This window comes from Rhinoderma darwinii, chromosome 4, assembly GCF_050947455.1.
Source record: "Rhinoderma darwinii isolate aRhiDar2 chromosome 4, aRhiDar2.hap1, whole genome shotgun sequence".
Lineage (NCBI taxonomy): Eukaryota > Metazoa > Chordata > Amphibia > Anura > Rhinodermatidae > Rhinoderma > Rhinoderma darwinii.
In genome coordinates, this window is record NC_134690.1 from 293,667,111 (window position 1) to 293,690,707 (window position 23,597).

At 42.8% G+C, this 23,597-nt stretch overlaps 1 protein-coding gene across 1 annotated transcript in view; it reads right to left on the reverse strand.

Annotated features, from left to right (window-relative positions):
* The window catches only part of GALNT2 (polypeptide N-acetylgalactosaminyltransferase 2), a 166,169-nt gene that overhangs the window by 52,544 nt on the left and 90,028 nt on the right, over positions 1-23,597 (reverse strand). The window contains exons 7-8 of the mRNA XM_075862599.1: positions 22,650-22,771; positions 693-780 (exon numbers count right to left, since the gene is read on the reverse strand). Coding sequence (XP_075718714.1) covers positions 693-780; positions 22,650-22,771 — 210 coding nt within the window. The remainder of the gene's footprint in view (positions 1-692; positions 781-22,649; positions 22,772-23,597) is intronic.

A 23,597-nucleotide genomic window follows, 5' to 3' on the forward strand; every position in this document is an offset into this window, starting at 1 on the left:
AAATCGCAATACTAAACGAAGTATCGGTATCGAAGTCCAAATTCTGGTATCGAGACATCCCTAATACGTAGTGCAGTGTATTATGCCTGTCAGTGTAATATGGACAGGCATTCTATTAAGTACTGCCATGCTGACTTCTCAAAGAGGGATCTGCTACCCTAGACCAACAGAGTGATCGACATAAACCCCACTACCTTAGACCACTAGGGAAGTTCTACATTTTTAAATCGACACTAACTTTTCAAAAACTTATGGTAACTTAGTTTTGTATATCAAGTATACTACTATCTAAACTTTGTAATTTTCTTACTGTTAAAATGGAGTTTTATTCATGCAAATGATATATTAAGTAATTGACACTAGGTATCTCCCTTCCTGTATTGTCGATCGGCTCATTTAAAAAGTGGTAAACAATATCTGCCTGTGTAAAACCTCTATAAGGCTCCATATACACACACATGGAAAACGGAGAATTAGAGATAGAGTCTGCAGAGGGGACAATTGCTAAAATGAATACACATAATTATAATGGCCAGAAATAGGCTTATTCTTCATGTTGAAAAGTCACCTGAAAAAGTAAGATACGTTTTAATTAATATAAAATATTTTCCCTTATTTTCTGTTCTCTAAACCTATTTGCTTTCTATTGTTTGAAAAATAAAAAGATAAAAATTTCTAACATCATATAGTACCTCCTTTTAGATCTGCTGATGCACCAACATATTGGAAGTTGTCCATATTAATCACATCAATTATAGGTGACACAACTCTTCCCCTGTCCTAAATTAAATAAAAAAAAATAAATATGTTAATGAATGCAAAACATTTACCACACGACTACTAAAAATAAGAAAACATTATTGCATATTTGCATGCTGTGTTAGGCTATGTTCACACGGGGTATTTTGCCAAGTTTTTTGACGCGGAAACCGCGTCGCAAAACTCGGCAAAAACGGCCCGAGAACGCCTCCCATTGATTTCAATGGGAGGCGTCGGCGTCTTTTTCCCGCAAGCAGTAAAACTGCCTCGCGGGAAAAAGAAGCGACATGCCCTATCTTCGGGCGCTTCCGCCTCTGACCTACCATTGACTTCAATGGGAGGCAGGAGAAAGCGTATTTCTCGCTGTTTTATGCCCGCGGCGCTCAATGGCCACGGGCGAAAAACGGCGCGATAATTGCCGCGAAAACCGGCGTGCAGGGAGAGGAAAATCTGCCTCAAAGTTCCAAACGGAATTTTGAGGCAGATATTCCTCCCCCAAAATACTCTGTGTGAACATAGCCTTAAATGGTTTTGGGTATCAAAACAAATATAATTTGAGAGTAAACGCACAATACCCTACCCATCTCATAATCTTATTTAATAATTAGCCCGTCTTTGAACCCTCTCCAGTTCTCCTATAGCCTTTACAAAATATTGAGCACAAAACTGAATCCCATATTCAATGTGTTCTTGCAAGGGATTTAGAGGGGTAAAATTTCCTTTGAATCACAGGTTTTTACCTGTCTTTTTATATACCTTAAAATCCTATTTGCTATGGTAGCTGCTTAGCTTACTTGTAACCAGAACACCCAGGTCCTTCTCTTATTCTGTTATCCCCAGTTTTATTTCATTTAACCCTTTCCCGCCGCTAATATGGCCATTTACATTGGGAAAGGGTTTTTAAAAATGGCGCCCGCTCAGAAGTCGAGCAGGCGCTATAGTAGGGACCAAGAGGCAATGCTTGCCACCAGAGATATCTCTGATCGAAAGCATTTGACCCCTCAGATGCTGTGGTCAGACGTGATCACCGGCGACAGGCTCCCGCACGGTGAGAGCCGGTGTATTCCTATGGCAGCCAGGAGCCTTCTGAAGGCTCCCAAGCCTGCTATAGGAATATTGCTATTGAGCTCTGCCTGTGGCAGGTCTCAATAGCAATGTACTGATTTTGCCATAGACACTAATATTACAGTCTGCGGCAGAAGTGATCAAATGATTGCAGGTTCAAGCCCCCTAGAGGGGCTAAAAAATAAATAAAAATACCAAAAATGTAAAAAAAAGTTTTTAAAACTTAAAATTCTAATCATCCCCCTTTGCCTAGATAACATGTAAAAATAAAATAGACACATTAAGTTGCCATGCCTTTGAAAATGGCCGAACTATAAAAATATTCAACACCGTATCGGGAGTTTTTTTGCCACTTCAAAACCAAACTTGTTTTTAATAAAAATGGATCGAAATGCCGGACATTCCCCCAAATGTTATAAAAAAAAAATGACATCTTTACCGTACAAAAAGACGCCTCACACAGCTCTATACACAGAAATATAAAGTTATGGGGGGCGGGGGTGTCACAATATGGTGATGCAAACAATTATTTTATTTTTTTTGCTTTTTATTCAAACATTTTAATTTTTTCAAAGGTACTAAAACATAACAAAAACTATATAAATTTGGCATCACTGTGATCGTGCTGACCTGCAGATTAAAGGTGACGTGTCTTCTTTTTCCGAATAATTTTTATTAAAAAATTTACACAAACAAAAGAAAAATCTAAGCATCACATAGGAAACTTTCCAGGAATGGATATACTATTAGTTTAAGCATGGCAGAATCCAATCATCATGGAGTATGGTCAAAAGTCAAACAAAGAAATATACTGCGATGTACATTTGTTTTATCTTTTAAAAATGAAAAAAGAAAACAAAATAGTAGAAGAAACACATTCAAATGGAAAGATTTAAAACGAAAAAGGAAGGGATGAGGAAAGGTAAAGGGAAAAGGGCAACCGGGAAACACCAGTTCTGCACCAAAATACTTATAAGCAATGTGTTAAAGAGTTCAGTTGCATGAGAGAACAAGTAGGATTGTAGATAATATACAGTATTCCAGAAAGAAATCCCCCATATATTGGTAAGGAATTAACAGCTAGAAGGATAAACTGCCATCCAAGCGTTCCAATTCTTCAAGAACTAAGTGAAGGTACCGGAGTGACTAGCGAGCATTTTCTCATACACACAGTTCGTGGACACAATAGAAGTTAATTCAAATATAGAAGGAATAGAAGTAGACTTCCAGAATCTTGCTACAAGCAGACAAGCTGCATTTAAAATACAACAAATGACAGTTCTAAAGAAATATGGAATGGATTCAATCTCAAGGAGGAGTAACGCTAAGGCAGGTTGTAGAGAACAAAACTAAGGCGGGATTCACACGACCGGGTCGCGTCCGAGCCCGAGTGCCGGCCGGTAAAATCGGCCATTCTGCCCGGCCGGTTTGCATAAAGTTATGCATCCGTGCCGGGCCGGGCAGATCCGGACAGTGACATCAGCGGCAACTCCTGAAGGGGAATCCTCATGTGTTCGGGGATTCCGCTTCAGGAGTTTCCCCTGATGTCACTGCCCAGATATGGACAGAGACATCAAGCGCTCTGTCCAGGAGCGGAATCCCCGAACACACGGGGATTCCGCTCCTTCAAGGAGCTAAAGTGCGGCTAGCACATAGCAGAGCGGGGAGATACCTCCCCGCTCTGCTATAGTGGCGTCGCTACAGTAGTAGCAGCCGCAGCAGCAGCTGCTAGCAGCGCCATCAAAGGTGTCGCCGGGCCAGGGCGCTTTTAAAACAAGCAGGAGAAGGGAGCCAGCGCAGCACTCCCTTCCACCTGCTGTACACGCCGGCCCTGCCACACCGTGTACAGCGATGCCATTCGTCAGAATGGCATCAACTCCACCTCCTCACATGCACTCTGCGCTGTGAGGAGGAGGAGATAGAGCGCAAGAGCCGGAAAACCCGGCCGTCACTCGGGACACATCCCGGTGATGGCCGGGTATTACCCGGCCCCATAGACTTCTATGGGAGCCGGGCGGCCGGGTACCCGGGCGAAAATAGAGCATGTCCTATTTTTTGCCGGGCGGTTTTCCCGGCCGTCAAAAAATCGGTCGTGTGAATAGCCCCATTAGGGGTCTATTATTCCTAATGCAGCCGGGTGCCGGCCGATTTATGAACGGCCGGCACCCGGCCGGGAAACCCGGCCGTGTGAATGAGGCCTAAGGGAAAATCTTCCTGATCAATGAGGAAACAGACCGCCAATACTGAGCTATGTGCAGGCAACTATAAAACACAAGGTACAAAGAACCTATTGTGCCACTTCATCGCCAGCAAGCTGACGAAGAATTGGCATATATACGGGACAGTCTTAAAGGAATATAGTACCATCTTAATAAAAGTTTGTGTTATTGTTCCCAATGAGAAGCACATTTAGTCGATTTGTGTTCTAATGAGAGGGCAGTTTCCCACACATTAGAACCAAAAGGATTTGTTATGATCCGATTCTCATTTGAGGAAATTAGATAGTTTCGTAAACTTCACATTATCAGATAATGGATTATAAATGGGTTTAATCCTCCTTGAAGGGAAAGTAGATGGTTGTAATAGACTGTCTAAAAGAGGGAGTGGATACTTGAGTCAGGTAGTGAGAATTTAGAAAATTACGAATTTTGACATATTTAAATAAGAGTCTGGGATATTACATTTTTCTTAGATACTGGGAAAGGATTGAAGAGAAGAGCCATCAAAAAGGTCAGATGTTGTGGATACCCCGGTTTACCCAAAAGATGACGGAGAAATTAGGAATATGAAAGGTAAGGGCTGAAAGGGGGATATTAAGGGTAGTCCTAGGGACAGATGAATCACTGGATTTGACAACACTTTATCCAAGAGGTCAAGGATACATTTACTGCCGGGGGGAGGGGCTGCGCTAGGTAAAGAGTGGGATGGAGGAGGGTAAAGAAGAAGGGAAGACCAGTCATTTATTTGGGACATTTGGGCCTCAAGCAAGGGCCATGTTTTGTCAGAAGCAGATGAACACCAGTGCTTAATTTGATCAAGTACGAAAGCCGTATGATAATGTTGGAGATTGAGTAAGCCCATACCACCACATTTCATTTGTTTAGACATTATGGAGAAAGAAATGAAAGGCCTAGCTTTCTCCCAAACAAAGGAGTTCATCTCCTTGTGAAATGAGGTGAATGCACAAAGCGGGATAGGTATGAACATTCTCAAGTAGTACAAAATGCGAGGAAGAATGAGCATTTTGTAAATAACAATCCTGCCCATCCAACTAGACTCAAAAGGTAGCTAGTCTACCTAGTTCTTTTTGAGGGGATAAGAGCAAGGAAGGGAAGTTTAATTCAACTAGTTTGGAGGTATATTTAGGAAGAGAGATACCCAAGTAGGGGATTGCTTTAGGGTTCCATTGAAAAGAAAAGCTCTTTCAAATTCTTCTCAGGGGCGGCAGATATATTGAAAACAAACATTTGTTATTTTGATACGTTTACTTTATAATATGAAATTTGGCTGAAACTATCTAAGGATATGTGCACACGGTAGCAGGTTTTTACGTCTGAAATGACAGACTGTTTTCAGGAGAAAACAGCTGCCTCGTTTCAGACGTAAAAGCTCCTCCTCGCATTTTGCGAGGCTTCTGACAGCCGTAAATTTTGAGCTGCTCTTCATTGAGTTCAATGAAGAACGGTTCAAATTACGTCTGAAAGAAGTGTCCTGTACTTCTTTTGACGAGGCTGTATTTTTACGCGTCGTCGTTTAACAGCTGTCAAACGACGCGTAAATGACAGGTCATCTGCACAGTACGTCGGCAAACCCATTCAAATGAATGGGCAGATGTTTGCCGACGTATTGTAGCCTTATTTTCAGACGTAAAACGAGGCATAATACGCCTCGTTTACGTCTGAAAATAGGTCGTGTGAACCCAGCCTTACACTCCCATAACTATTGTAAGGGAATACTGAGGATCAATGAGGGCAAGGATAACATAGTCAGCAAATAATTTTATTTTGTGGGATGAAGAACCAACAGGTATACTCTGAATATGTGGGGTCAACCTAATATGCTCTGCTAAGGGTTCCATTATTAATAAGAATATAAGGGAGGGGGGATAGTGGACAACCTTGGCGTGTTCCATTTGATATTAAAAAGGGTTTAGAAAGTATGCTATTAACGAATACATTGACTGAAGGATTAGAATAGAGGGCCATCATAGCAGAGAGGTTCCAGTGAACCCTATCGAATGCCTTCTCCGCGTCTAAGGACAGTAGCAGAGAAGGCATACGGCACGAGCTGGCTCTAGCTATGAGGTCTATCAACCGACGGGTCCCGTCCGGCACTTGTCTACCTATAGTGAAACCTACTTGATCGGGATAGATAAGGGAAGGTAGAACGGGCAAAAGTCTTGTGGCTAGAATTTTTTGCGTAAAGCTTGATGTCAAAATTTAGGAGGGATATTGGGCAGAAATTAGTTGGGGTCGAGGGGTGTTTTCAAGGTTTTGGAAGGGTTATAATAGTGGCATGTAGCACTTCCTTAAAGAGGCTCTGTCACCACATTAGAAGTGCCCTATCTCCTACATAAGGAGATGGGCGCTATACTGTAGGTGACAGTAATGCTTTTTATTTAAATAAACTATCTATTTTTACCACTTTATTAGCGTTTTTAGATTTATACTAATGAGTTGCTTAATGCCCAAGTGGGCGTATTTTTACTTTAGACCAAGTGGGCGTTGTACAGGGGAGTGTATGATGCTGACCAATCAGCCTCATGCACTCCTCTCCATTCATTTACTCAGCGCATAGGGATCCTGTTTGATCCTTATGTGCTGTCTTATACTTACACATTAACAATGCTGAAGTGTTTAGACAGTGAATAGACATTCGACGGAATGTCTATTCACAATCTCTGCACTTCGTTACTCTGTCTGTGGTAATTACAGCAGACGACGCGTAATCTCGCGAGATTACGCGGTAAATGACCGGTTACAACGAGATCACGCTTCCTCTGCTGTAACTACCATAGAAACAGTAACGAAGTGCAGAGATTGTGAATAGACATTCTGTGGAATGTCTATTCACTGTCTAAACACTTCAGTATTGTTAATGTGTAAGTATAAGACAGCACATAAGGATCTAACAGGAGCCCTATGCGCTGTGTAAATGAATGGAAAGGAGTGCATGATGCTGATTGGTCAGCGTCATACACTCCCCTGTACAACGCCCACTTGGTCTAAAGTAAAAATACGCCCACTTGGGCATTAAGCAACTCATTAGCCTAAATCTAAAAACGCAAATAAAGTGGTAAAAATAGATTGTTTTTTTTTTTTTTAAATAAAAAGCATTACTGTCATCTACATTGTAGCACCCATCTCCTTATGTAGAAGATAGGGCACTTATAATGTGGTGACAGAGCCTCTTTAACCCCTTCCGGCTCCTGGACATACTATTAGGTCATGGTAGCTGTATCGTTCGCGCTCCATGACCTAATAGTACGTCTCGGGAGTAACGGCCGTTTCGGGCGTCCTCCCGACACATACAGGAGCTGTGACAGCTGCTGTTTCATACAGCAGCTGCCGCAGCTCCTACAGCGGGTACGATTGCTGTGTCCCCACTGATTAACCCCTTAAAAGCCGCGTTCAATAGGGATCGCGGCTTTTAGGGGTTAAGTTACCATCGCCGGCCTGCTACACGATAGCGGCCGGCGATGGTTACTATGGCAACCGGACACTAAACAATGGCGTCTGGCTATGCCATCGACGGTAGCCTAGTGGGTCCTGACAAAGTCAGGACCCACTATGCTTGCTGTCAGTGAGTAGCTGACAGCTCTGATACACTGCACTACGCATGTACTGCAGTGTTTTAGAATAGTGATCAGGGCCTCCTGCCCTCAAGTCCCCTAGTGGGAGAAAGTAATAAAGTAAAAAAAAAAGTTAAAAAAAAAGATGTGTAAAGATAAGAAATTAAAGTTTTAAAAGTAATAAAAGTAAAAATCCCCCTTTTTCCCTTATCAGTCCTTTATTATTAATAAAAAGAGACAAATAAACTATACATAATTGGTATCGCCGCGTCCGTAACGGCCTGAACTACAAAATTATTTCGTTATTTATCCCGCACGGTGAACGCCTTAAACGAAAATAATAAACCGTACCACAATCACAATTGTTTGGTCACTTCACCTCCCAAAAAATTTAATAAAAAGAGATCAAAAAGTCGCATGTACCTAAAAATGGTAATGATCGAAACTACAGTTCGTTACGCAAAAAATAAGTCCTCGCACGGCTTTATTGATGGAAAAATAAAGTTCTGGATCTTAGAATAAGGTAACACAAAAAGTGAATGATTTTTTACAAAACTTATTTTATTGTGCAAACGCCATGAGACATAAAAAAAACTATAAACATATAGTATCGCCGTAATCGTATCGCCCCGCAGAATAAAGTTAATGTCATTTATAGCGCACGGTGAACGCTGTAAAAAAAAATAAAAAAAAATGAATAAAAATACAATAGTAGAATTGCTGTTTTTTAGTCACCACGCCACCTAAAAATAGAATAAAAGCTGACCAAAAAGCTGCATGCACCCCAAAAAAACGACAATGGATTCCTCAAGGGGTCTAGTTTCCAAAATGGGGTCACTTTTGGGGGGTTTCCACTGTTTTGGCACCACAAGACCTCTTCAAACCGGACATGGTGCCTAATAAAAAAAAAGAGGCCTCAAAATCCACTAGGTGCACCTTTGCTTCGGAGGCCGGTGCTTCAGGCCATTACCGCACTAGGGCCACATGTGGGATATTTCTCTAAACTGCAGAATCTGGGCAATAAGTATTAAGTTGTGTTTCTCTGGTAAAACCTGTGTTATAAAAAAAAAAATGGTATAAAAAGGATTTTCTGACAAAAATAAATATGTAAATTTCACCTCTACTTTGCTCTAAATTCCTGTGAAACACCTAAAGAGTTCATAAACTTTCTTAATGCTGTTGTGAATACTTTGAGGGGTCTAGTTTCTAACATGGGGAGTTTGATGGGGGTGTCTAATATATAGGCCCCTCAAAGCAACTTCAGAACTGAACAGGAACCTAAAAAATAAATAAAAATGAGGCAATACTTCGCTTCTCCTAATGAGCATTGCCTACTCCAAGACGACCCCAGTTTTGACCGTTTGTATAAATGGAGACCCCTATTAGACCGTTTCAGTGCCCGGTTTTCCCAAGCATACACCACCGAGACGTGTATTTCTATTGATGAGTCCTTGGTACATTTTAAAGGGAGTCTTCAATTCCACCAGTACCTGCCGAGTAAGAGGGCAAGGTATGGCGTGAAGATGTATAAGCTGTGCGAGAGTGCATCAGGGTAGGGAAGGACACCAGTGCTCAGCCCACAGATTGCCCCCCCTTACTGGGAGTTAATGCAAAAATTGTGTGGGATTTGGTGCACCCACTGTTGGACCAGGGTTACCACCTCTACCTGGATAATTTTTATACCAGCGTCCCACTCTTCAAGTGCCTCGCTTCCAGAAGTCCTGCAGCATGCGGCACTGCTAGAAGAAATCTGAGAGGCCTCCCTAAGACTCTGCAGGGCAAACACTCAGAAGGGGTGAGAGCAGGGCACATTCTAGCAGCAACATATTGTGTGTCAAGTACAAGGACAAGAGAGATGTCCTTGAATTGACAACAATACATGCCCACACCAGTACCCATGTACCTGTACGAGGTACCAGTACAGAGACCCCCAAACCAGACAGCATCCTGGACTACAATAGGTACATGCGAGGGATGGACTTGTCAGATCAAGTCCTGAAGCCCTACAGCGCCATGCGGTGTGGTAAAAGAAGCTGGCCGTGCACATATTACCGATGGCATTGTACAATGCGTACGTGCTACGTCGATGTACAGACCAGATGGGAACTTTCCTGGAATTTCAAGAGGTGGTTATCAAGAAACTAATTTTTAGGGACCAAGAAGGGGGGGCACCCAGTACTTCTGGAAGCAGGGCCACACGCATCGTACAAGGGCAACACTTTCCAGGAGAAGTTCCCCAAACTGGCAAGTAGGAAAAAGTCAAAAGAGGTACAAAGTCTGCTATAAGAGGGGATACAGGAGGACACAATATATCAATGTGACACGTGTCCTGAAAAACTAAGGCTCCATATGAAAGAGTGCTTCAAAATGTATCATACATCCCTTGATTTTTAATCTACCCCAGTTTTACTAACCCAGATGCACTCTGCACATCTTATCTCCCTCATCTTTCCCTTCTGAGCCCTGCTGCGTGCCCAGGCAGCTGATAACAGCCACATTGAGGGTATTGCCATACCCGTGAGAACCCACAATACAGTTTATGGAGTGTATGTCTCCGGTAAAAATGCTCACTACACCTCTAGATGAATGCCTTAAGGGGTGTAGTTTTTAAAACGGGGTCACTTCTTGGGGGGTTTCAACTGTACTGGTACCTCAGGGGCTTCTGCATACATGACTTAGCACCAGAAAATCCCCAGTAGGCCAAATTGTGGTCCTTTCCTTCTGAGCCCTCCAATGGGCCCAAACGTCAGTTTATCACCACAAATGGGGTATTGCTGCACTCAGGAGAAATTGGGCAACAAAATGGGGTATTTTGTTCCCTGTGAAAACAAGAAATTTTGATCAAAAATGACATCTTATTGGAAAAAATTAAATTTTTTTAATTTAACAGCCCAATTCATATACGTGCTGTGTAAAAGCTGTGGGGTCTAAATGGTAACAACCACCATAAATTAATTCCTTGAGGGGTGTAGTTTCCGAAATGGGGTCACTTTTGTGGGATTTCTACTGCTTTGGCACCTCAACACCTCTTCAAACCTGGCATGTAGCCTAAAATATATTATAATAAAAATAAAAAAAGAGGCCTCAAAATGTACTAGGTGCTTCTTTTGCTTCTGGGACTTGTGTTTTAGTCCATTTCTAAAAACGGCAGAATCTGGATAATACATATTTAGTAGTGTTTCTCTGGTAAAACATTGTGTTACAGAAAAAAATTGAATACAATTGAAATTCAGCAAGAAAAATAAAATTTGCACATTTCACCTCTACTTCGCTTTAATTTCTGTGAAATGCCTGAAGGGTTAAATAAACGTTCTAAATGCTGTTTTGAATACTTTGAGGGGTCTAGTATTCAAAATGGGGTGTTTTATGGGGGTTTCTAATACATAGGCCCCTCAAAGCCACTTCGGAACTGAACAGGTACCTTTAAAAAAAGGCTTTTGAAATTTTCTTAAAAATATGAGAAATTGCTGTTTATGTTCTAAGCCTTGTAACGTCCAAGAAAAATAAAAGAATGTTCAAAAAAATGATGCCAATCTAAAGTAGACATATGGGAAATGTGAACTAGTAACTATTTTGGGTGGTATAACCGTCTGTTTTACAAGCAGATGCATTTAAAATTCTGAGAAATGCTATTTTTTTTATACATTCTCTAAATTTTGCAGTTTTTCACCAATAAACACTGAATATATCGTCCAAACTTTACCACTAACATAAAGCCCAATGTGTCACGAGAAAATCTCAGAATCGCTTGGATAGGTTTAAGTATTCTGACGTTATTACCACATAAATTGAAATATGTCAGATTTGAAAAATGGGCTCTAAGCCTTAAGGCCAAAACAAGGCTGCGTCCTTAAGGGGTTAAGGAACGAACCTTGTTCCCTTGCTAAGTTAAATAAGGAGCATAAGTGGGGGGAAAAAGTAGGGACAAACAGCTTGAGGTATTCGTTGGAAAAGCCGTCTGGTCCAGAAGATTTACTCAGTTTCAATGATCGGATTTCTAGTTGATCGGAATATCTGAAATCGTGGGGTTTGCCAATGGTTAGCATGGCAAACGGAGGCAAAACAATGGCCTCCGTGTCTGCCATGGACGGAAGCCTATCAGGACCAGTCTCTGGCTGGTCCTGATAGGCTTCCTGTCAGATTGACAGGAAGTCACTGTGTCGTTCCCGATGCACACTGTCGGCGAGGGGGGGGATGGTGCCATCTGCAAGGGGGGGGATGGTGCCATCTGCAGGGGGTACGGTGCCATCTGCAGGGGGTACGGTGCCATCTGCAGGGGGTACGGTGCCATCTGCAGGGGGTACGGTGCCATCTGTGTATTCATTATCAGGACACTAGATTAACGTTAATCAAGTGTCCTGATAATGAATACACATGACCATCCAGCCTGGACGTCATATGTATTGAGAACCCTGACACTTCTGACTCTTTTCTCTGAGATTTCCAGCAAGAGAAACAAAATCTTGTTTACCTCGTAATCTCGCGAGATTACGAGTGGCTTGCTGCAATCTCACAGAAAAGATTCAGAAGTGTCAGGATTCTGAGTACACATGACGTCCAGGCTGGATTTCATGTGTATTCATTATCAGGACACTTGTGTATGTGGCTGCACATAGTTCTAGTAAGAATGCTGTGCTGTTTGTAAATGAATGGAGAGGAGTGTATGACGCTGACTGGTCACTGATTGGTCAGCGTCATACACAAACACGCCCAGTTAAAAACACAATACACGCCCAGTTGGACATAACGAAAAAAAAACGCCCAGTTGTCCATTTCAAAGATCATTTGCATATATATATATAAATAAATAAATAAAATAGCTCATAACTTGGCCAAAAATGAAAGTTTAAAAAAAAAAAAAACGTTACTATTATCTACATTGCAGCGCAGATCACATGCAATAGGAGAAAGGGATTTGAGAATCTGGTGACAGAGCCTCTTTAAGGGAAGAGAGGGAAAAGCATAACCCACCGTAAAGTCCCACGGTTGGGCCAGTGCATCCACTGCCAAAGGACTGTACCGAGGATGCAGGGAAAGAAAGTTTGTCTTGCTGATTTTTCTAGAAGCAAAAATTCTATTTTTCTCATTAGTACTCCCATATTTCTACTAACATGTCGAAAACCTCCTGATTCAGAAACCACTCTCCCGGATCTAATTGGTTGCGGCTCAGAAAATCTGCTATTTGATTTTCTACCCCTTTGAGCTGAATTGCAGATACAAGATTTGTTTCTGCCCAAGGAAAGATTTTTTTTCTGAAAGGGTTTGCAAAAGATTGTGTCTTGTTCCACACTGATGGTTTAGAAGTGCTACTGTTGTGGCATCATCAGAATATATACAGACATGTGTAGCAGAATATGTTGTGCTGCTATTAGACTTTCCCATATTGCTCTCAACTCCTTGTAATTTGACGAAAACTTTGTTATACTGTCCACTTGCTTTTCTCGTACCGGAGCTCCCCAACCCCAAGCACTTGCATCTGATGTGACCGGCACTACCGGATCTAATATCCGCTTAGATTTTGTGGATTCTTCCACCAATTTAGGGATGATCTTACTGCTAGAGGAAGGAGCATTTTTCTGTCCAGAGATAGCAGAGATCTGTCCCAGGATTACAGGATCTGTGACTGCAGAGGTTTGGAGTGAAACTGATTCCAAGTCACTGATTGTATGCAGGACGTCATTAAACTCAGAACAGACATTGCCTCCCGGACAGAGCAAGCAGTTTTCTTCTGAAATACAGAGACTGTCTGCCTGATGGAGGTCTTCTTGTCCAGGGGTAAAAACAACATTTGTCGTTTTGAGTCCAGCATGATTGCGAATAATTTTTTCTTTGGCCTTGGAATCAAATTTCTCTAAATTCAGAATCTAGCCAAGGTCCTGAAAAAGCTGGATTTGAAGATGTTCCTCCAGAATTGTAGAGGATGATGCAGTAATTAGGTCGTCCAGATACGGTATAACAGTTATAGCCTGAAGCCTCAAAATCGCTACTACCTCGACCATGATCTTTGTAAATAATCTTGGAGCTGAAGATATCCTAAATGGAAGGGCTATAAACTGGAAGTGACATATCTATCTTTGAATATTGAGAGTGAATCGGATAAATTTGTAGTGTCTTAGGTGAATGGGTACATATGAGTAGGCATCTTTCGGATCGAGTGCGAGTATCGATATGTTTTTCTGAATCAGTGGAATTGTCGTTTAAGATTTCCATTTTGAAACATTTGTAAACAATGAATTTGTTTAGGAATTGGAGGTTTATAATGGTTCTGAATAAACCATTTGGTATTTTGACTAAAAACAGACAGGAGTAATGACCTAGGACTTCTTCTGAAGTTGGAACAGGGACTATTGCCCCAAGCTGTAACAAAATTTTTTAATTCCCTCCCTCATCTTCTTTTGAAGAAAAGGAGACTGTGGGGTAGTAAGTAGGTGTCTGTAGGGGGATGGGAATACTAATTATATTTTGTAGCCCTCTTTCAATGTTTTTCTTATCCAAGTATTCTGGGTGATTTCCCATTTAGGTAAAAGAGAAAGTCTGCCCCCCACTTTGATGGCGTCAATGTTTATTTTCCGGTTGGTAGAGATTGAGAAGGAAGTCTCAGTCCTGACCTCCTTTTGGGTAGCTCCACGTACGGACTTTTTCGTTTACCCCTGTAATCCCCATTATTGTACCTAAAGGGACAAAAAACCTTCAGACTAAGGGGCTATCTGGAAACCACTTTTTCTTATCGGATGACTTTTGAAGTATGTCGTCCAAGTCTGAGCTGAACACCATCTTCCTCTCAAACGGTAACTCACACAATTTTATTTTGGGTCTCCCTTTGCTCAATATTTTAGACCCTTCTTTTAGGAGTAACCAATCCTGCAAACATTTTGTCTCGTATAGACAAAGGCCCGTCTATTTCTTCTATATCCATTGTACAGGGTGGGCCATTTATATGGATACACCTAAATAAAATGGGAATGGTTGATGATATTAACTTCCTGTTTGTGGCACATTAGTATATGGGAGGGGGGAAACTTTTCAAGCTGGGTGTTGACCTAGCGGCAATTTTGAAGTCGGCCATTTTGTATCCAACTTTAGTTTTTTTAATGGGAAGAGGGTCATGTGACACATCAAACTTATCGAGAATTTCACAAGAAAAACAATGGTGTGCTTGGTTTTAACGTTACTTTATTCTTTCATGAGTTATTTACAAGCTTCTCTTTGTTTACAGCCATTGACATGTCGCAGAGGTTAACACGTGAGGAGCGGATAGAAATTGTGTTGATGTCTGGTGAACGCAGTACCCGGGTCATTGCAGCAGATTTCAATGCAAGACACCCTACGAGACCACCCATCTCCCATGCTACAGTTTGCAAACTGCTTGCCAAGTTTCGTGAAACTGATTCAGTGTTGGATTTGTCCAAATGTGGACGCATGAAAACTGTCACTAATGAAGAATCAGTGGCTGTCCTAGCTTCATTCAGCAAGAGCCCACAGCGTAGCACTCGCCGCATGTCACTGGAGAGTGGCATCAGTCGAACATCCCTTCGACGGATATTAGCTACTCACAAATGGCACCCTTGCAAACTCCAGCTGCTGCAGCATCTCAACGAGGATGACCCAGATCGGCGCACTGAATTCGCAGAATGGGCAAAACAAAAATTGGAACAGGAGTCCGACTTCCAGAAGGACTTCGCAGCAGCAATGTAGACCCGAAGGGCTCTAACTATATCCAAGCAATGTAAGGCACGTTCTCGTGGGTGAGAAGGTTAAGGACAAAAACTAAGGTAGGACAATTTTCTCATTAAGATGGAAGGAGGAAACCACATTAGGATGTAACTATGGCACCGGACATAGCACCACCTTGTCCCTATGAAAAACCGTAAACAGAGGCTTGCAGGACAAGGCTGCCAGTTTAGAAAATCTATGGATAGCGGTGATCGGCACAAGGAAAATTGCCATCTAAGATAACATCCTGAGAGAATCTTCCTGCAAAGTTTCGAAGGGTGCAGCCTGGAGAGCATCAAGGACCAGATTGAGATGCCAAGGTTCCAGAGACGACGGATTAAGAGCACAATGTGCGACTCTCTTCAAAAAGTCTTAATGGGATCGTGAAAAGCCAAAATGAGTTGGAAAAGAATAGATAGGGCTGAAACCTGACCCTTTAGAGTAGCCAATCTGACCCAAAGGAAGGGCATAATTCACGGGATGGAAAATTTACGGGGCCACCAGAATGGCTGGGATTCCTGCGTCCTTGACCATTTTCAGCACTCGGGGCAGGAGTGGGAGGGGAGGAAAAACAAAGAAGGTCAAAGGACGACCATGAGAAAACCAGAGTGTTGGCTCCTATAGCCCTGGCGACGTAGCCCTGGCACTTGTAATCGAGGTGAGAGGGAAAGTGATCCACCTCTGGGAAACCCCACCGAATGAAGATGCGGTGAAAAATCTCTCGATGAAGAGACCATTCTCTGGGACCCAGGCGTTCCCGGATCAGGTAATCTGCCTCCTAGTTTTCCACTCCTGGGATGTGCACTTCTGAGATTGCTGAGATGTTTTGTTCTGCCCAGCAAAGTATGTTGGTGTTTCCTTCCATACAGTCCTGCTTCTTGTACCTCCCTGATAATTGATATAAGCCACTGCTGTAAGAGTTATTTGTCTGTATCCACACTGGTAGACTCTGGAGATGACATCCAGTAAGACAGGGCCAGGAAAATGGCTCTCTGCTCCAAGATGCTGATCTGGAGTGGAGCTTCCAGGTTGTACCAGGTGCCCTGGACTGTGAGGCAGCCGAAGACCGCCCCCAGCCGGACAAACTTGGGATGACCTGCCAGTGGAGAGTTGTGAAGGGATTTGTTGGGGAAAGACATCCACCACGGGAAGCTCCATCTTAACTGAAGGGGGCAAACGGATCATTAGATCCAAGGAGTTCGGTGACTTGACCCTATTAGATGGAATTGCCAGCTTTAGAGATCGGGAGTGAAATTGAGCAAATGGGACTGCCTATCGTCCCCAAGAATTTCATGCAGAAGCGAATGGAGCATTCCTGCGGAGTACTGTCACTCCCTGTCTGAGTGTGATGATTTTGTGCCTGGGTAAGAATACCCTGGCTGCCTGTGTATACAGGACCATCCCTAGAAACTCCATTCTCTGAGAATGAGCGAGGGATGACTTGGTGCTGTTGATCAGCCATCCAAATCTGCGAAGACAATCCAGTGTAATGTTGTGTTTGTCCAAGTTGGACGATCTTCTGGTGAAGGCACCTTCCAAACAGGACAAGTATGGGATAACCGCTAGCCCTTGGGATCGGAGGAGAGCAATGGGTGACGCCATGACCTTTGTGAAAACCCCTGGTGCCGTGGGCATCCCGAAGGGGAGGGCCACAAACTGGAAATGCTCGGAACTTACTGCAAAGCGGAGGAAACGCTGATGTACTTGAGCAATGGGAACAGGAAGATAAGCATCGTTGAAGTCTATTGAGGACAGGAATTTGTCGAACTTCAAGGAAGCGACCACCGATCGCAGAAACTCCATGCGAAAACTTTGAATCTTCACATATCGATTGAGAGGTTTTAGATTCAAAATAGGTCGAAGAAATCCGTCCTTTTGTACTGTGAAAAGCTTTACATAAAACCCTTTGAACAGTCCTTGAGTTGGTACTGGGACAATTACTCCTTGATGGAGGAGGCTTTGAATGGGTTGAAAAAAAGCTTGGGCCCTGGAGGGGCACCAAGGCGCGTTGACCGAAAAAAAAAAAGGGAGAAAACTAATTTTGTGGCCTGTCGACACAATCGCCTGCACCCAGGCGTCTTCGACGTTTTCAAGCCATGTCTCCTGGATAGAGAGAGTAGCCAGCCCCCAGCCGAGGGAGCAGCTCTGGTGAGGGCAAATTTTCAGGCTGTGGAAGCCGCTGTGCTGGAGCAGGTCTAGCAGGTGTGATGCGGGGCAGCCAGGAGTTTCTAGACCGGAAGGAAGGTCTCTGCTCTCGTAAGGGACGGCAGTTCTGCCTCTGACGTAGGGCCAAGTACCGAAATGAAAGAAACCATCTTTGTCTTCTGAGTGAGGAAACTGGGCGTCGTCTTTGACTATGTTGTGGATGTAAAGTGCTCCTTCCTCCTGTAGGTTCAGAAATTAGCTAGACCAGGTCAGGTCCATAAAGGAGATCCTGCGCAAATAGAAGGGCGAAAATCTTCCTAGAGGCACCGTCAGTATCCCAGTTCCTAGTCCAAATGGCCCAGCGAACAGCTACCACATTAGCTATGGCCTTAGCCGACCTTTGGGCAGCCTGGAAGAAGACGCCACAGATATGTTTAGACATCTGCAAAAGCGGTGCAGCTAGCAGGGAAGTATCCACTTAAGTCCACTGAATAAATTGCTTCCTGTAGTTGAGAAGGTAGTTCAATACTAGCCAAGCGAATACAATATGCTGCAAAAGAGGGTGTGACAGAAGCTGCAGCCATGCTGAAAGTGGCTTTTGATGTGGACTCAACTTTGGCATCAACTGGATGCTTTAAGGCGGAAGCATCTGAAAATGGTAAGGTAGTATTTTCGTATTTTCATAAAGCTGAGCCATGGAAGAATCTACTTTGGGGTGAGCTGACCTTTGGTAATACACTCATCAGGGAAAGGAAACATAGTCCGCACTCTTGGACACGTGCATAGACCGGCGGAACGCCGCGGCTTGTAGTAAAAAGCAGAAGATAATGCGGACGTATGTCTGCCAGCACATAAGTGTTTGAAAACCCTTTAGAAACACCTCAGAATAAAAACACACATACATATTATATAAATATGTATAATGCCGCAAAGCCCGCTGAGTTAGTCTGAATGCTCCACCACCACAGCAGCTCCCAATGGCAGGATGGGGACTTTACCGGTCAGTGATCTTCAGGCGCAGCCTGTCACCCCTTTGGAAAACGCACACATGTAGTGTGACTGTCCGGAATTCTCAACCGCCGATGCAGTAATAATAGGGGACTGGGAGACCAAGGCGGGGAACATTCACAAGAGAGGTGGGCATCCATTGAGAATTAGTGGGAAGAGCATCTGCCAAAATGGAAGGCATCCACTCAAACAGTAGGAATTAATTCCGCCCAGTGCCCGCAGAAGAGTCACGAGGGGAACACACGACGGACTCGCACCCTGCACCTGAAAAATAAATAAAAATAAGTAAAACAAAAAAAATCTAGCAGAATTGCCTGCAGTGCAGGACATGTCTGCCTCCTACAGACACGATGCTAAAATGGAGAAGCTGAGTGCTCAGCAGAGGGTATAGCCCACTGGCCGGAGCCACACTTTTATATTTACCTAGAGTCAGCCTTCTAGTGACAGCGGCTTATACCCATCGTACAGTGTCCCCCGGTGAATACGTTAACAAGTAAAGAAAACATGATTCATCAAACCAGGCCACCTTCTTTCACCGTTCCATGGTCCAGTTTAGATCACACGCCCATTGTAGGGGCTTTCGGTGGTGAACATGGGTCCAGCATGAGCACTAAGACTGGTCTGCAGCTGAGCGGACCCTATTCTAGCCAGCATTAACTTATTTAGTAATTTGTGCTACAGTAGCTTCTTTTGTGGTATCTGATCAGAAGGGGTAGTCTTTACTCTCCATACGCATCAATGAGTTTCAGATGCCCATGACATTGTCGCTGCTTCACCTAATGTCATTTCTTAGTAACACTGAAAAGTGGTCCAACCTTTGCATACTGGGAAACCCCACAAGGTCTGCCATCTTAGAGATGCTCTGACCATTACATTTTGGCTCTTGTACAAGCGAAAGGATCTGAGCAAATTTGAAATTTTTCCTGCTTTCAACAAATTAACTAAACTGACTAATTACTTGTTGCTTAACCCCTTAATGACCGAGCCTGAAAAAACCTTAATGACCAGCTAAATTTTTCTGTTTTTACCTCACTGCCTTTCAGCAGCCATACCTTTTTTCTTTTCATTGACGTGGCCATACGAGGCCTTGTTTTATGTAGGAGAAATTGTATTCTTTTTTTTCGCAGTTTGGGGGGTAGAAGAGAAAAATATTTTTACAGCGAAAATATAGGAGAAACTATGCAGAGAATCGCTTTTTCTTGTTTCTTTTTTATCCCGTTCATGTTTCATGCTAAATAACCCGTTAGATTAATTCTTCAGGTTATTACAGTCGTTTATTGTATATTTTATGCAAAATATGACTTTTTGGGGAAATTTTTTTTTACTATCCCATTAAAGAGGCTCTGTCACCACATTATAAGTGGCCTATCTTGTACATAATATGATTGGCGCTGTAATGTAGATTACAGCAGTGTTTTTTTATTTAGAAAAACGATAATTTTTGACGGAGTTATGACCTATATTAGCTTTATGCTAATGAGTTTCTTAATGGACAACTGGGCGTGTTTTACTTTTTGACCTAGTGGGCATTGTGGAGAGAAGTGTATGACGCGGACCAATCAGTGTCATACACTTCTCCCCATTCATTTACATAGCATATAGGGATTTTATTACATCACTATGTGCAGCCACATAAACACACTAACTTTACTCAAGTGTCCTGACAGTTAATATACATTACCTCCAGCCAGGACGTGATGTCTATTCAGAATCCTGACACTTCTGTAGCGACTGTGTAATATTTACAGCAAGGCAAGCGTAATCTCGCAAGATTACGATGTAACCTGTCATTTAAAACGAGATTACGCTTGCCTTGCTGTAAATATCACACAGACGCTACAGAAGTGTCAGGATTCTGAATAGACATCACGTCCTGGCTGGAGGTAATGTATATTCACTGTCAGGACACTTGAGTAACGTTATAGTGTGTTTATGTGGCTGCACATAGTGATGTAATAAAATCCCTATATGCTGTGTAAATGAATGGGGAGAAGAAGTGTATGACGCTGATTGGTCACAGATTGGTCAGCGTCGTACACTTCTCTACACAACGCCCACTTGGTCAAAAAGTAAAAACACGCCCAGTTGTCCATTAAGAAACTCATTAGCATAAAGCTAAAATAGGTCATAACTCCGTAAAAAATGATAATTTTTCTAAATAAAAAAAAACCACTTCTGTAATGCAGTGCAGAATTAAATTCCACAGCATGTCAATTGTATTTACGTAAACACTCCTTATTTGTTGCGTGCTTACCCCAATGAATTCAATAGGGAGGTAAAACCCACAACAAATAGCAGCAGGGGCGTAGCTAAAGGCTCATGGGCCCTGGTGCAAGAATTCAGCTTGGGCCCCACTACCACCAGACCCCTTCCCGTGCCTATGCCCAGTAGTCTTGCCTGCCCAACAGTCCCCATGGATGCCCCCACAGTATAATGCCCCCATAGCTGCCTCCACAGTATAATGCCCCCACATAGTATAATGCTCCCCATAGCTGCCCCCACAGTATAATGCTCCCCAATACAATATAATGCTCCCAATAGCTTCCCCCATAATATAATGCTCCCCATAACTGCCCCCACAGTATAATGCCCCCCTTAGCTGCCCCATACCTTAAAATGCTCCCATAGCTGCCACCATATTAACCCCCCATCCCATACCCAGTATAATTCCCCCATATGTGCCTAATAAAAAAACAAAACATAATTACTTACCTATTCCCGTTCCCACGATGGGTGGAGGATCCTTCTACTCCGGTTCGTGCTGTGAGTGACTTGGCGCAGACAGGCGCGACTACGTTGCTACATCGCACCTGCCGGCGCCGAACCACTCACGGCAGAGTGAATGCTGGGGCAAGGGGCCTTCACTCCTTTCTACAGCATTCAATTCAACTGTATCTGCATCCTAAGAATGCAAATGCAGTTGGAACTGGGACCAGCGGCGGTCACATGGGATGAAACCTCATCCCAGGATGCCGGCCTGGATGCTAAAACAACAGTGATTCCTCCATTGTCTTTTAGGTTTCGTTTTTACAGCATTCACCGTGCAATTAAAATTTTATTTTAACTTTATTCTGTGGCTCAATATGATTACGGCGATACCAAATTAATATATATTTTTTATCATTTTACTGCAAGGAAAACACAAATTGTTAAAAATAAAATTTATTTTGTGTCGCCACATTCTGGGAGCCACAACTTTTATATTTGTCTGTCGATTGAGTGGTATGAGGGCTTATTGTTTGTGGGAAGAGATGTAGTCTTTATTTGTACAGTTTTGGGGTACATGCAAGTTTGTATCGCTTATCGCTTTTTGTGGGAGATGGTGACCAAAACACAGATTCTGGCGGTTTACATTATTATTATTTTTTTTTTTTTATGGCATTCACCACGCGGGCTAAATAATGTTCTACTGTAATAGTTCAGACTTTTATGGACACGGCTATACCAATTTTTTTATTTTTTTTACAATGATTTAGGGGAAAAACTGGGGGAAAGGGTTTTATTGAACTTTACATTTTTTTTGTGCACATAAACAAAAAACCTTTTACTCTTTTTTCATTAGTCCCCTTTTGGGACTTTAACCAGTGATTTTGTATGCAGTATATAGGGATTCTGATATTCTCCTATTAAGCCCTGTCAGAGTCCGGAGTACAAAGCTGGCAAACCTGGGGACCTTCATCAGTCCGGCCCCAGGCTGCCATACTAACTGTGTTGGCGTCATGGGCCAATGGGCTGTCGCCACCTAACGCCTTAGATGCATCTAAGGGGTTAAAAGTGCGGGATCACTCTCGAGTGGTATCCCACTCGTTACAGTGAAGTGTCAGCTGTAACATACAGCGGACACCCGCGTTGTATCGAGCAGGCTCAGCCCACGAGCCTGCTCCATACTTCCCCCTACCCGGCTATGACTTAAGTATACGTAATACATCGGGAAGCGGTCAATAAGTGTCTTTATTCTTAATGAGCCATCATCATGCTCAAGCTCTACTCTACTAAAATCATTAGCGGGTATAATGCGCTTTTTTTACTTTAAGAAATGTTTGTTATGTTTAAGCCTGTTTTTCAGATTTCAAAAATATTTTACTGTCCATCCCGCATGATCATCTCCAAAAAAAAAAAAAAAGACCCATAGAAATAAACTGCAATATTATCTTATAGAGCTGGTTACCTCAGCAACTCTCTCAAGTAGGGGCTCCAGCCAGTGTTCGTTACATTCACAGTGGCTATCAAGGAAAGTGAGAACTTTAGATTGGGCTGCATCTGCTCCCTTAACACGAGAACGCATAAGACCTGTTGTAACAGACAACTGAAATAAGCACAGGGATGACACATGGAAGTATAAAATTATTATATTAATGTACAGGTCAATTGTTTTGCTGACACAAAGTGCTAACATTAATATACAAAAATTAAAATCTGTGCAGTAACATATCGGGGCATATACATCACTATAATTGTGACAGTTTTATTATGCAATTCCATTGAAAAGAACGAAGTTCAGGCCGAATACCACTTTTATAAAAGTATAAAACTATTAATTTAAACTATCGTTAAAGGGGTTGTCCAAGATAAAATTAAAAAAAAATAGCAAAAAGGAAATTTCATAAAAAAACAAACGTACTATGATGTTCCAGCGTACTATTGCAGCGCAATTATGGAGTGAGCACTGGATCTGTGCCTACACCATCACTTGCGGCTATCATTATAGCTGGCATCCCGCTCTAACGGCCAGGGTGAGATCCCGGCGAATTAACCCCTTAGATGCCTTGGTCAATGTGGACTGCAGAGAGAGGCGCTCCCAGACGCAGAGGGAGGCAATCCCACAACACTATCATGTTGTGCCGATGGGTTGCTATTGCAACCCGGGGACTAAACGTCTCCCAGGGCTGCCATGTATAGAAACCTACAAAAGCCCAGCCGTAGTAAAAAGAGCCCATGTAAAGCCGCCTTCACATCTCTTTATTGCCCTACATTTAGCGAGTATGGTGGAATAGCTCCCGGCATACATGACAATCGTGTCTATATAGCTCCAATAGCATGACCGAGACCAAATGAGTGTCCTACTGGACTTCCTTGGGCTGGTATACTTTTTATTTTTATTAGGTAAGAAATAGCG